Here is a 14,355-nt window from a genome sequence, read left to right as displayed (position 1 = left end):
GCAACCAGATAGACCATGGTCTGGTGGATGGGCGCCATTTCTCGGATGTTATCGATGTGCGGACATTCAGAGGTCCGAACATTGACTCTGATCACTACCTCGTTGTCAGTAAAATTCGATCACGGTTGTCAACTGTATCGAACGAAAGATCACAGCGAACGATGCGTTACAATATCCAGCGATTGTCGGCGGAAGGAGTATCGGCTGAGTACCGCCAGAAGCTCGACGAACGGATAAGTGCAATCAACGTTAGCGACAACATCAACGATCTATGGGAGTCGATCCATGGAGCGGTGAGCACAACAGCACGAGAAGTGGTAGGCACTGCACAGAGGCGACCCATGACGGGTTGGTTCGATGTGGAGTGTCAGAGAGTGACAGACGAGAAGAACGTTGCCAGAAGCCGGATGTTGGTGTCGGGTACCCGATCGAATAGAGATCGGTACAAGGAAGCAAGAGCAGCCGAAAAACGAACCCACCGCAGGAAGAAAAAAGAGTACGAAGAACAAGTTATTAGTGAGGCGCAGGAAAAAATGGAGCAGAACGATATGCGGAAGTTTTACGAGTCTGTCAATGGCGTGCAGAGAAAGACAGCGCCATCTCCCGTCATGTGCAACGACCAACAAGGGAATTTGCTGACAGATAAAACTGAAGTGGCTGCCAGGTGGAAGCAACACTTCGAGACTTTGTTGAATGGAGGAAGTGACGGTGCATCGGTGAACTGAATAAATATTAGCGACGATGGACAAGCTGTGGAGTCACCTACACTAGATGAGGTTAAAAAGCTGTCAAAGAGCTGAAAAACAATAAGGCTGCGGGGAAGGACCAGCTCCCGGCTGAACTTCTCAAACATGGCAGTGAGCAGCTTTATGAAGTTCTGCACCATATTATGTCGAAAATATGGGAAGACGAGGAAATGCCTGCTAGCTGGTTGGACGGCCTCATTTGCCCTCTCTTTAAGAAAGGGCACAGACTGGAGTGCGCCAATTACCGAGGAATAACCCTCCTTAATTCGGCGTACAAAATTATGTCCCGTATTCTGCTCAACAGATTGAGACCGCTTGAAGAGTCCTTCGTCGGCGAATACCAAGCAGGTTTTCGTGAGGGCCGATCAACGACGGATCAAATGTTTACCCTGAGACAAATCCTTGATAAATTCCGGGAGTACAACTTGCAGACACATCATCTGTTTATTGATTTCAAGGCGGCGTACGATTCAGTGAAACGGAATGAATTATGGCAAATTATGCTTGAACATGGTTTTCCGGCGAAACTTATACGGCTGATTCGTATAACGTTGGACGGAGTAAGGGTTGCGGATGAAATATCGACGTCATTTGTTACCTTAGATGGATTAAAGCAGGGTGATGCACTCTCGAACCTACTGTTCAATATAGCGCTCGAGGGAGCGATTAGGAGAGCTGGTGTGCAAAGAAGCGGTACCATTATCACAAAATCGCATATGCTCCTGGGATTTGCGGACGATATCGATATTATCGGAATTGATCGCCGTGCCGTGGAAGCGAGGATTGGACTCACGATCAATACCAGCAAAACGAAGTACATGGTCGCTGGCAATCAACGTGGGTTCATTAGTGGTGGTGGTAGCGAAATAGTGCTGGATGGTGAAAAATTTGAAGTGGTAGAAGAATTTGTGTATCTTGGAACATTGGTGACGTGCGATAATGATGTTACCCGCGAGGTGAAAAGGCGTATTGCAGCTGCAAATAGGGCTTATTACGGACTTCGTAACCAGCTTAAGTCCTGTAGTCTGCAAACGAAAACAAAACTCGCGCTGTATACTACTCTGAGTCTTCCGGTGGCTTTATACGGCCATGAGACATGGACGTTAAAAGAGGCTGATCGGAGAGCTCTCGGAGTGTTTGAGCGTAAGGTGCTGCGAACAATACTCGGCGGTAAACAGGAGAACGGTATCTGGCGGCGTCGCATGAATCACGAATTGTACCAGGTGTATAAAGGGCTGGATATTATTAAGCTTATACAACACGGCAGACTACGGTGGGCTGGTCACGTTGTTCGTATGCCAGAAGAACGTCAAGCGAAGATAATATTTAGTAGAGAACCCGGAAGAGGCCGCAAGCTTCGTGGAAGGCAGCGTACACGATGGCTTTTTGCAGTTGAAGAGGACCTGAGGGCGCTCAATGTTCAGGGCGACTGGAAGCGATTGGCTCAGGATCGAGTCCAGTGGAGAAGGATACTCCATTCGGCGTAGGTTCATCGAAGAGCTGTAGCCCATCAAGTAAGTAGTACAACAAGTTTGGTATCCTGTCAACAGACTCATAATTACGACTAAGAAAATCCGTCCGCTCTAAAAAAATTGTACATTCCAGTAGTAGAGACGATTGTTGGAGTCCATAAGTCTGTCTGTATCCGCGTTCTTCAAGTCTGTTGAAGGCAACTCAAACATGTCGAATAGATAAATATTGTCCAGAGATTCTGGTTGCCAGAATTGTTTGACAACAAAAACGACAAAATAAATAAATAAATCGGGATGGTCCCCCAGTGTATCCAGTCCGTTTGATTATCCGCCAAGTTGTGTTTGTAATATTGATTGAGTGCTGGGATGAATATTTGTTTCCTGATAATCTATTCGTAGCTGAAATTGTAAGGGACGAAAAATATATATATTTCTGTGGTAACCGCTGTCTTCCATAACGTGGCAATTGGGCGAGCTTGGTTGAGACAAACTGGACTGACGATCCGGATCACTTGATTCATGAATGACGAGTTTGATGGACTATATGGACTAACTAACTGCAAAATCATTTTTGAACCACCCTAATTATTAGTTTGCTGCTACCGGTGCCTGTGTTTACATCCCGAGCAGAAGAAAAAAACTTAATCATATCAAATCATGATATGATAGCAAAATGAGATATGGACTTGATTGATATAATAGATGAAAGATCAGATGACAATATCAATATTTTGCACTAACATATCATGACAATATCATGTTATGCTATTTGTAAGAAGTGATTAATATTACGAGCCATTAGTTTGTTCTTATCCATAGCATATTTTGAAATTTAAATGATATTTCAGTGCATATTTTTGATATTATGGCCTGTTCTTTTAGCTCTTATATCAATCAAGTGCATATCATGTATTGTTATTCAGTTTATGGCTTCTGCCCGCGATCAGTTTTTAATCGTTTTTTTCGGACAAAAATTTCTTTTTATATTAAGTTTTCGCTTCAAACAAGTGACTTCCAAAAAGTGAAGTTTAATTTGCATTCGATCAATATTTCGGGCTGCTCATGTGCGGAGAAGTGTGTAAAATTTTTTTTCATTTCCCTTCGAGAAGAAGTGAAGTGCTGTGATTAACCCACCAAATCGTGAACGGCTATTAAATTGGAACGAATCTGCTTATTTATGCTATAATTGGAGCAGAAATACATAGGACTCTTTGCAGAAACATGTTCATTATCACGGGAAGTAAGTACTGCGGATAAATTGTTCACATCTATGAGAGCCTTGGAAAATGATCATGAAAGTTGTCATTTTGTTGCAAGGCACAATAACAGTAAAGAAAATTTAAAAAAATGTTTTATTGTCCTAGTGCACAGAATTAGGAGTCGCGCAGAATATGGCACGCTCACGGTAAGTGATTTAAATGCAATAGCTTTTCTGTAGGCCGGCAAATTATTCTTCAGCTATTCAATTGCAACTTTTTGTAAGGAACAAACGTTGAGAAATATGTTGGCCTTCTTATATTTTAAATGCACTTCAACAAATTTCAACCGTTTATTTTTCAAAATTGCATCTATGACCACGACGACATAAAAAAAATATGAATTTCCTTCAATAATTGTTACTAAATATCGATTGAAAAAATATCGAAACCCACTAAAAAAAATAGCTTACATCGAAATAACTGTTAATAACTGTGGAAGTGCTTAACGAACACTAAGCTGCGAGGCGGCTCTGTCCCAGTGTGGGGATGTAATGCCAATAAGAAGAAGAAGAAGTATAATTATCACCGAAAAAAGCCAATAAATTAATTTCGATAAAGTCACGCGGTGATCAAAGCTTTCCTAATTAAATAGCTTACATGTTTAGCAATATCTGACAATTATCCGAGTAGTCAGCAAAAAAGGTGTTGAGCTTCTAGGCAATAAATGTACTTAACTTCTCTTTTTTGTTCTTCAGTTTTTTTCCGTGTCTCTGCCTTTCTGTTCTTTCGTAGATTTGGCCATCTGGAAGATGTTCCTAGTCCAATCATATATATCGATTACGACGCCCCACCCACAGACCATGACATCAAATGCCCGGACGAGTGACTGAAATACCCTGATCTCAAATCCAAAGCATCCATTCCATCTATAAATGTTTTAAACCCAACTACAAGTCACACCAAATACGTCCATATGTGGCCCATATGTTCTCCTTATTAACTTTTAATCATTAGCTTTTGATAGTTAATGGACATTTGGGGTCTCCTTTGGCCTTGCGAGCAAAGCCGTAGGATGGCAATCCGGAGATGACGAGTTCGATTCTCGGTCCGGTCTAGGATGTTTTCGGGTGGGAAACATTCTCGACTCCCTGGGCATAGTGCATCCATTGTACATGCCACACATACTCATGCAATGGCGGGCATAGAAAAGCTTTCAATTGTTGAAATGTTTATAGAATACTAAGTTGAAAAGCAGGCCAAGTTCCAGTTGGAATGTAGAGCCATTGAGTAAGATCATAATGGACATTGGTTCTGTTTAATATTACACACGCCTGAACCTTTCAAATGTACGAAATAAAGAAAGAAATAAGAAATTATCGACTGCTCATCCAAGTTGATTGGCATGAAATAGCTGAACACATTTGTTGGAAGCATATAGGGAAATGGCAGAGTACTGAAACTAGAATAATTGTTGAACAAGATAACAGGCTCTGTATATTAGATAAATTGAGCGAGAGGATTGAACAGTTATGTATCGTACATCAAACTGAATCTAGATTTATATACTCGTTATTCTTTGCTCTGTCACCTTTGCTCTTGCATTCCCGAAGACCATAAGAAAATGGGTGTTAGTCTACAAATTTTAATTGAGCTAGACAGTAGATTCATTTTGTATTTTTAGATTGAGCAATATATGACAATATATGAATCATTGGTATTAAAAATGTTAAAATATGCAAAAGAACGTCAATACTTACATGTTAAGACAAGGTACCAACAAAATATAATCCTAATTCTTTGATCGATCGTTGGTATCATGACGTCATCACCTTCGTTCCTAACGGTGGCAAGGGTAATCCATCAATGTGCGACTGACTGCTGGGTCCGAAATACCACAAATCACTTCAACACTGGAAAGTTGTTCCAACTTGTGCAACACTTTGTTTAACGATAAAACTCCGACCGATTCCGGACAGCCACTGCAATTATTTTATGAGCACTTATCCCCAACCGACACTGAGCTTGAACTGATTGGTATCGCTCCGTAGATCCTCGCTGCTGCTGCTGCCGCCGTCGGGTAGCTTATCGGGCGATCGGAGAGGATGAAAGTTTAGCCTTAAAAATCGTTTGTTCCGCGGATAGGACGCTACGGTAGAGGAGGGAGCTAGGGCTGCTGAACAGTTCAAGTAGGGTAGAAGCGAACAGGATAGATGGCGATAGAGTTTATAGTCGACGTTCCAGAATAAACACTTTAATCTCATGTACTCGGGAATTAGTTTTGGATGGAATCGGTGCAAGAGAGTAGGGCAGAACAGGATGTCTCCAATTTCTGCTGTGTTGACTTTTGCACATACACGAGCAACGTTCGAAGCCAACGGAAGGTGGAATAGTTTCAGCACGGCACAGAGAAAAGCTGGAAAATGAGTTGTATGAAGTGGAAACTTTTCCGACCGGGACAGAACGGCGGTGGTTCGGTCGTTGCTGGGTTCTCGAGGTTTAAATTTTCATTAAATGCTCTTTAATTTTTATCACTCCATCCCCGAAGTGCTTCTACACTAAAATATTCACTAGTTTTTGATGACTTAATGAGGGTTGCCGTTTTGTGCTGTTTGCAGTTACTGTCACCACTTTGCACAATTTGGCCATGTGCGGGGTGTCAACGAGTTCACCCTTTCGAATCCCGTCAAGCACTGTCTTTTTCCGAGAATCGTCCGCCCCGGCTCGTGGTGCTTTATATTTTATGATAATAATGATGATTATTTATTTGCTTTATATCCTGTGTTGCAACCGGCGAGAGCATGCTCCTTTAATTTATGTCGCCCTCTCTGCAGAGTGCTTTTCGGAATTCACAGTTGAGTAATTGTTGTTGTCGTTGGCTGTTCCGGTTTTTATCACCCGGCAAGCTCCCAACTGGCACTGACAACACCGGAAGTCTCGGGAGCAACCGCCATTAAATACCGAAGGTTGGTGATGCTGCCCCGGCTGCCTGTAATGAAACCGAAACCAGAGAAGGAAAGAACGAGTTAGAGATGCAGGACGCAGATAAAAAAGTTTATTTTATGTCGAACAAATTACATACATTAAGCCCCCCTCTGCTGGTCGGAAAGTTTGGGACCTGGCCGTACCTATTGACGTAGCTAGGATGCGTTTGTGCGATGCAGAATTACTTGGAAGCAAATCCGATTTTGGTATTTGTTTTGCATTTAGGAAGTTAAAATCTGATTTATTTACCAATACATAAGATTGAGTGAAGTTCAACGAAATACAATACTTAACTAGTTTGGAATCTGAATATAAATTCATGTAGATTACATGTTCCGTCAACACTTAAAGAACAATCACCGGTTTATGGTGGGTGTACCAATCGCTGCTATATTTAAGAAAAAATAATTTTCAAAAAATAAATAAAAGTGTCAGAATGGTGTCAGTATGTCAAACGAAACGGGTTTCATTCCTGCTCCTTAGAACAATAGTAAATACCACATTAAACTATGTAATTATCTTCAAAATCGCTTATCCATAATAGGGACGCATGCACCAGTTGCGGCATTATCTCTAATAGACTTATGCAGGGGTTCATCGAATTCACTCACCCGATGGATTTTGACATTTGAGCGGGTCGTCTTCTTGAACAAAAGTTCATTTTGCGTTCATTATGCGACCCGCTCAAAAGTCATAATTTCTTGGGGGAGTTCATTTTGCGTTAGTCTATTGTGTACCCTATTATGGCAAATCCCATTGTTTTCGAACGTTAGTGTGAAATGAATGTTTACAGTTATGTTTTGTATTTCATAAAAGTAATTGAACGTGTTATCGTATCTTATACAAATGATTCACTTATCTGAACATGTTTTGAGCTGATTTGATGTGCAATTCAGTGTATAATGCACTAGTGCTACAATTGGTGTTATAACCATATTTGGTACATCTATCTTATATGTATATGTACTATACTTTACTTCTGCTTTAATTATGAAACTTCTATTTCTCTAAACACTTCCTTCTTCATAGAAGAAAGGCGTGATTTATGGATATTGCCATACAATTTTTTAAGTTGTCATTCTTCCTACTAACAACAGCAAATGTGTTGATTTTTTATTACGAAGTGTCGTAATCTGAACCTTCGACTTGTAGTCCTGCTGCCCATGCTCCCACGCTTCGACTAGCGAAAAGCAGGGGTGGCATTGCGCATCTCGAGTCGAACGAAATTCTATCGAGCCAAATGTGTTTGGCATGACAGGCTTCCGATTCGATGCTCGAGGAGGTACAAGAATATCGAAATGTTTTGGCATTATGGAAACTCGATAGCACACTGGAAAACAACTCAAGTCGAATGGAAAATGCTCGTCACATTTCGAATGTTGATCGAGAGTTATTTCTTGCTGGAAGTTTTTAGTTATTTTTTCTTCTTTTTATTGGCATTACATCCCCAGCACTTCCACAGTTATTACTGCGAGGTTACTAAGCCAAGTTACCATTTATGCTTTCATGTATCATGAGGCTAACACGATACTTTTTTATGCCCAGGGAAGTCGAGACAATTTCCAATCTGAAAATTGGCTAGACCGGCACCGGGAATCGAATCAGCCACCCTCAGCATGGTCTTGCTTTGTAGCCGTGCGTCTTATTGCACGGCTATGGAGGGCCCAAGTTTTTAGTTACATTTGTTGTTAATTCTGTACGTGAAGAGAATAAATGTTGTAATATTGTATCTCGAACGATTGTCATTAGTAAGGTACAGTTGGGTAAGTAGAAAAAACTCAAATATTTCAGCGACAATGCTTCGGATTAATCAATTTTACTTCGCAATCCTACATTCAATCATTGCTCTGAATAAGTGGAACATGAGATAATAAACCATTTCAACAGCCAAGAGTGAAAGTTTGTTCACTTGTTAGATAGCCCGGATAAAAAATTACAGTGTGGTTGGATGGTTTAATATCCATTCAAAAAATATTATTTCTATTTTAAACAAAACAATCTATTGTTCTCTTACTGCTTTTTTTCCAATAAAAGAAGCCTTTGTTGTACATACCAAGTACCATAGATATAAATGTAACCAATGCAATTATTAATATTTTTATTGTATGTTGGTGTTTCGAAATGTCTACCGGAAATTGCATCAAATTAAAAATTATTTGTTTGGAAAATATTTTTAAAGTTAAACAAATATATGTTTCTATGATCGCAGCAAGCCATGCGCGCGGATGGTTGCTTTTGAATTTGCTGTCACGTTTTTGTTCGTTCCCGCAACAAATAGATTTGGCTGATGTCTATATTTTGCATATCTAGACCAACATTTGAAAAGGGCGTAACAGCCAAAATTTATTCCTTTTGATTCTTCGTCTACATATAAAGCTAGATATGTGGACAAAGAATCAGAAGGAATAAATTTTGGCTGTTACGCCCTTTTCAAATGTTGGTCTAGATATATGCTCTAGAAGAAAAAAGTTTATGTGATCTGAAGTTTAAAATTTACGCTTTTGTTGACCTTTAATGAAGTGTGTTTCTTAATTGAGTGCGCGAAATCGTTTGAGGAGTTTGTATACGGGGACGTCCTTGGTGCAATATGTGTGGCTGAGTGATAATATCAAAAATACATGAACATACATACATTGCTCAGAATAAATCTGGAAGAGTGAAGTGAATTGTTTGTGGACACTAGAAATGATCATCGTTTCCTCAGTTCATTGAACCGGAATTGGATCAATTTGGTGAGATTGTTTCAATATGTTTTTATATGATTCCAAAACTAAATACGCGCTGGATTAAAAATCCGGAAGTTTGTTTATGGATCCATTATCCAATTGATAATGGTAGCATAAACAGGCGGGGCTTATTGTAAGTGAAAGTGGCCTCGGACTGGACGTGAGTTACCAGGCAGTCTGAAATGGGTCACTGGAGCTGCGATAGAGCTAGCACCTTCTAACTCCCGGGCTAAAGCTGACTTTATTACAGTCAGCTTTCTTCCATAATACCACTGCCAGACAGTGGGAGTTAGATTGAAGATACACACACACATAAACAAATATATGTTTCTATATGTATTGTGTTGATAAAATAACAATTGAAAAGAATAGATTTAATTAAATAGCGTAGAGCAAGGGGGAACACACTTGATTTTTTTAAAATCTATCAAAAGATTTAAAAATCAATCGAAATTATTTAAATGATTCGGAGGGATGAATCTTTTTTTAAATATTTTCGTGTGGCAAAAAAATTGAAAACCCTGATTGATCCACCTAGCGGAGTTTGTGCTTTTCTTGTGCAATAGATATACTTAAAAATTCGAGCGAGATTTTCTAGTGTCTTTTTTTGTAGGAAAATTATATTTTGGATATAGATTACCAGCTAAGGCGTCTTAGCCGGCAAATGACGATCAACAATATCCAATTTATCCGTCGATCAATTCGGTCACCATGATGGCAAGCCAATCGACTCAGGTTTGTAACGCTTTGGCTCGGCTGTTGTATTTTGCGTCCCATCAGAAAACTTTCCAGGTCCGAATATCTTTCTATACCCCAAGTCCAAGATGCTTCTATTTGAGTATCTCTGACTGACATCGCTGGGAGTTATCGGAGACCCTTAAGGTTTTGGAATTGAATCACTCAGATAGTTCAAATAGATTTTTTTATAACTGACGCAATCTTTCTCGAGTTTTCAATTGAATCCTCCTGTGGGTGGGCGATTCCCAAAGGAACAAAAGTGGTTCAATGGAGTGGTCGCAGTGATTCATCCGGAACTACAAAAAATGATTCTCAATACTTTTAATTGAAATCTAAAACTCTTGAGTGTATTAACACAGAGTGTAATAGAGATGCGCATTTCGTTTGGCTCTAATATAGATGACTGTGTTTGGCGTGAATCTCGTAACGAAAAATACATGCCAGATAGGAGAATTGTACCGGTTTTGGCCATGTTCCTAGTTTGGGCACTAAGTTGGCCAAAACCGGTGCACTTCCCCTACTTGCCTAAGAAAAACATACCTTCAGAATAAAAGCTACTTCGATATTTTTTAAAATTTGTTCGCCACGTGGTGCATTCCGGCGATGAATGCTTGGATAGCACGTGCTAGTTGTGCTGCGAAAGTTGTCAGTTGAAGTCAACAGTCCCGTTATATGTATATTCTATTTGGCGTTATGGTTTCATAGTTCTAAGGAAAAAGAGTTCAAAATGTAACGGTAAATGCTTCAAATCAATATACAATTTTCAAGATTAAGAATCGTTTCTTAATCGCTGACGAGTTTTTATCACTTGATAATTTAAAAGTAAGATCGCGGGTGAGTTCTGATCATCCTTGATTTTTCGAAAATTTGATCCCTATCCCTGCATCTTCATACCGTTTCCATTTTCATCCTAAAACTTCGACATGACTAATCGTAGCAGTAACTGCTAGATTTGGAAATGACCGAAAGCTCGTTTCCTATATTCAATTAGGAAATACCTTTAATTGCTTTGCTCTCACTTAGCCCGTGGCTAGTGCAGAGGTATATTCGGGTTGCAGTGGCCCTTGGTTCTATGAAGAACAGCTGGTCTAGTCCAGTACTGGTAGTTTTCGTGATCGTCATGTGAAAGTAAAAACAGTTGCATTTTCAAGCGCCCAAACGAAAATGTAGCGGGCACCCGGTCACCTGTCATATAACAAGCAGCTTTGTTTGTAAATCTAAATTTCTAAATAATTTCAATAGATCTGTGCAAATAACGATGACTAGTGGACAAAATGATTATATTGTACCTGATTTTCGTGCTAGAAGTAATATTATTGAAGAAGCAATAGCTTGTTTACAATAGTTTGACGCGCTTTCATGAAATAAAACAAGAGGGTTGTATTACAGATACGACCGCAAATTGAACGTAAAATTGGGTATAGTGCGATAGTGTAAGTAATTCTACCTCAAAAGTTCGTCCAAATTTGGTGGAAATATTTTCATTGTTTATGTTTTCTATGGTAGCGTAAAAGAATAAAATGTAAATATTGCGTGACCTCTCTCAATGAAAATAAAAATTTCAGTACTGGTCTAGTCAAACGGCATTATGCCAAACAACCATTATTGACCTGTGTTGATTCTTATGCACTGGAATGTGTATTTTATTTGTATTTTCTATAATCGAATCCACTATGCAAAAAAAACATATAGTTTTTGTATGGTAAAATAATAAATAAAAAGTAAGGAAAAGATTAGAATTACAAACATCCCATAGAAGAACAGCAACATCAATTGTTTCGCCTTGAAATTGGTATGGAAAATTTATATTGTAATTTAATTGTAAAGATACATATGAACCCCCATTTTTTATTGTAAAAGTCCCATTTACCATTGAATCAATCATGCAAAATAATAGCTTCTTTTTTGATTCAATAGTAAAAACTACATTTTATTTGACGGTATCACGACTCTACGACACTACCCATAAATCCATTACGCCGAAGACCACTACCCCGAATGAGTCGCTACCCCGAATGCCATTACCCCTAATGGGACACTACCCAGAATGAGCCAGTACCCCGAATTAGTCATTATTTCAAGTTTATACTTCATTTCAATGAAAAAAATGTTACTAAATAAAAGATTATTCATAATTCATATGAATGAGCAACAATTGGTAAGGGGCCGTACACATATTACATAAGCACTTATGGGGGAGGGGGGTTGGTCAATATCTTAAGCTTCATATAAATAAAAAATCATTTGTATGAAAAAAATCTTACATGGGAAGAGGCGGGGGTCAAAAAACCCAGAAAAAATGCTTACGTAATAAGTGTACCACCCCTAAGGGCGAGGGTAAGGGTATGCGATAACACACCTTTTCCTAAAGAAACGAAACGAAAAGGAATTTAAAATGTCTATGTTGATTCGATTTACTTTCGAGACTTCGAAACGATACGAAATCAAGGTTCATTAAATTCGAAATTTTACGAAACGAAACGAAATTTCATTTGTTTTCCGCGAAATTTTTATTGAATTGGTTTTACATTATGTACGCAATTTTGATTTCATTTTTTCGAAGTCGAATAACAGAATTGCGACCAATAGAGTTTTAGTAACAGATGATACATAGCATACATTTGCTCACTAGAAGAATCCTCTGTATCTTTCTTAAATGCAAAGTTTTTACGACAGCAGTTTGCCAGGTATGAAGAAATAATTTTTCATTTATCATACAAAAAGTTGTACCATAAGGCAACCATTTCCTTCCAATTTCGACCTTTTTATAGGAGGCTCGGAGACCCACTGTCTTATATACAATCAGCTCGCTGAACTGCTATAAGGAGAAGAAATTTAGTTTGACACTCATTGTTATAATACAAGGATGTTAACGATCATTCAGTGATTTGCGTTCGATCATTTAGTATGAATGTTTTTCTACAACTCTGCCTAACGGTCTGTTGTTTGAGTTCCACTAGTAACGGAGTTATAGCTATAGTTTCAGTAACTTAGACAAAATGATAACAAAATTCCAATCATTTAGTTTGAGTTACTGCAACTAGCGCTCTAACTCCGTTATTAGTTGAGTTCTACTAACGAACCATTAGGCAAAGTTGTAGAAAAACCTTAGCACTAGAAGTTCACCATACAACATATTTTGAAATTCAGCTTCTGGAATGTGTTATTGACAAACTACTAAATGATCGAACGCAAATTACTGAACGATCGTTAACATCCTTGGTTATAAAAAAACGAAGAATATTCTGCATCTCCGTGAGCGTCACGAAAAAGGAATCGTTGGTTAGTTGAAAAGGTAAATCAAGTGAAGCCACCTTGGTAGGCTACTAAATATTTATTGTAAACGAAGTTATGTTGAAAACTTAAAGACAAATACCGTGTTTCAAATCTATCCAACGCAAAATCAATGTGCTTCTTTTAATAAGTAGGAGCTACATAACAGCAGTAGAAGCTACATAAGAACATAATCGATTCTGCACTAAATAATGTTGTGCTCTTCGAAGCAAATATTTTTTTTAATTCGTGTTCTCCCGCTGCCGACTAGCATCAACACGATCATCACACATTGATTAAACAAATGTCTGCTCTGCGAGGCAGAATTGCGTTTTCCCGGACTAACTGCACGAGCGTGACTAGCAGAAACACGATCGATATTGTGCAAATAGTCAAAAACTATCACAAAATTGACTGACTGACTGTTGTGTGGAGTATCTTCATTATTTTCATTAAATGTAGGGGAACTGTTTCGATCTCCATCTCACTGTACATATATCCATCTCATCGCTGAACAAAGAAATACGGCACCAAATTCGTCGCTTCTTTTTGTCAACATGCGTGCTCACTGGTGAAAAAAATTACAAAAATAAGAAACAAACCAAATTCTTTTTCATTGCATTTTTTTTATGGGATGGAAAAAGGAGATATAGGATGAAGCACCGAACCGTGCCCCTATGTTTATTTCAATGTTTTGTTTGAGTATCTTCAAACCTTTGACCTTTTTCTTCTTACTTTTAGGTAAAATTCAATTTGTTGTTTGCACGTGAAACGATTTCATTTTATTTTCCCTCGATATAATCGGCAAAGACCTAGGCGACGAAAAAAGGATCACGATTGGAAGCTTGGATCATGGAACTGCAAGTCGCTAGGTTTCGCAGGTTGCGATAGGATAATCTACGATGAATTACATCCCCGCAACTTCGACGTCGTGGCGCTGCAGGAGATTTGCTGGACAGGGCAGAAAGTGTGGAAAAGCGGGCATCGAGCGGCTACCTTCTACCAAAGCTGTGGTACCACCAACGAGCTGGGAAACGGCTTCATAGTGCTGGGTAAGATGCACCATCGTGTGATTGGGTGGCAGCCAATCAACGCAAGGATGTGCAAGCTGAGGATTAAAGGCCGTTTCTTCAACTATAGCATCATCAACGTGCACTGCCCACAAGAAGGGAGACCCGACGACGAGAAAGAAGCGTTCTATGCACAGCTGGAGCAGACA

The 14,355-nt window shown here is 39.2% G+C and overlaps 1 protein-coding gene across 1 annotated transcript in view; it reads right to left on the bottom strand.

The window, feature by feature from the left end:
* LOC134222420 (uncharacterized) overlaps positions 1 to 14,355 on the bottom strand; it is a 368,754-nt gene that overhangs the window by 213,843 nt on the left and 140,556 nt on the right. The window contains exon 2 of the mRNA XM_062701570.1: positions 5,175 to 6,403. Coding sequence (XP_062557554.1) covers positions 5,175 to 5,235 — 61 coding nt within the window. The 5' untranslated portion in view covers positions 5,236 to 6,403. The remainder of the gene's footprint in view (positions 1 to 5,174; positions 6,404 to 14,355) is intronic.

Source organism: Armigeres subalbatus, chromosome 3, assembly GCF_024139115.2.
Source record: "Armigeres subalbatus isolate Guangzhou_Male chromosome 3, GZ_Asu_2, whole genome shotgun sequence".
Taxonomy (NCBI): Eukaryota; Metazoa; Arthropoda; class Insecta; order Diptera; family Culicidae; genus Armigeres; species Armigeres subalbatus.
Note: the sequence above shows the minus strand (reverse complement) of the source record. Positions and strands in the feature narration are given on the sequence as shown.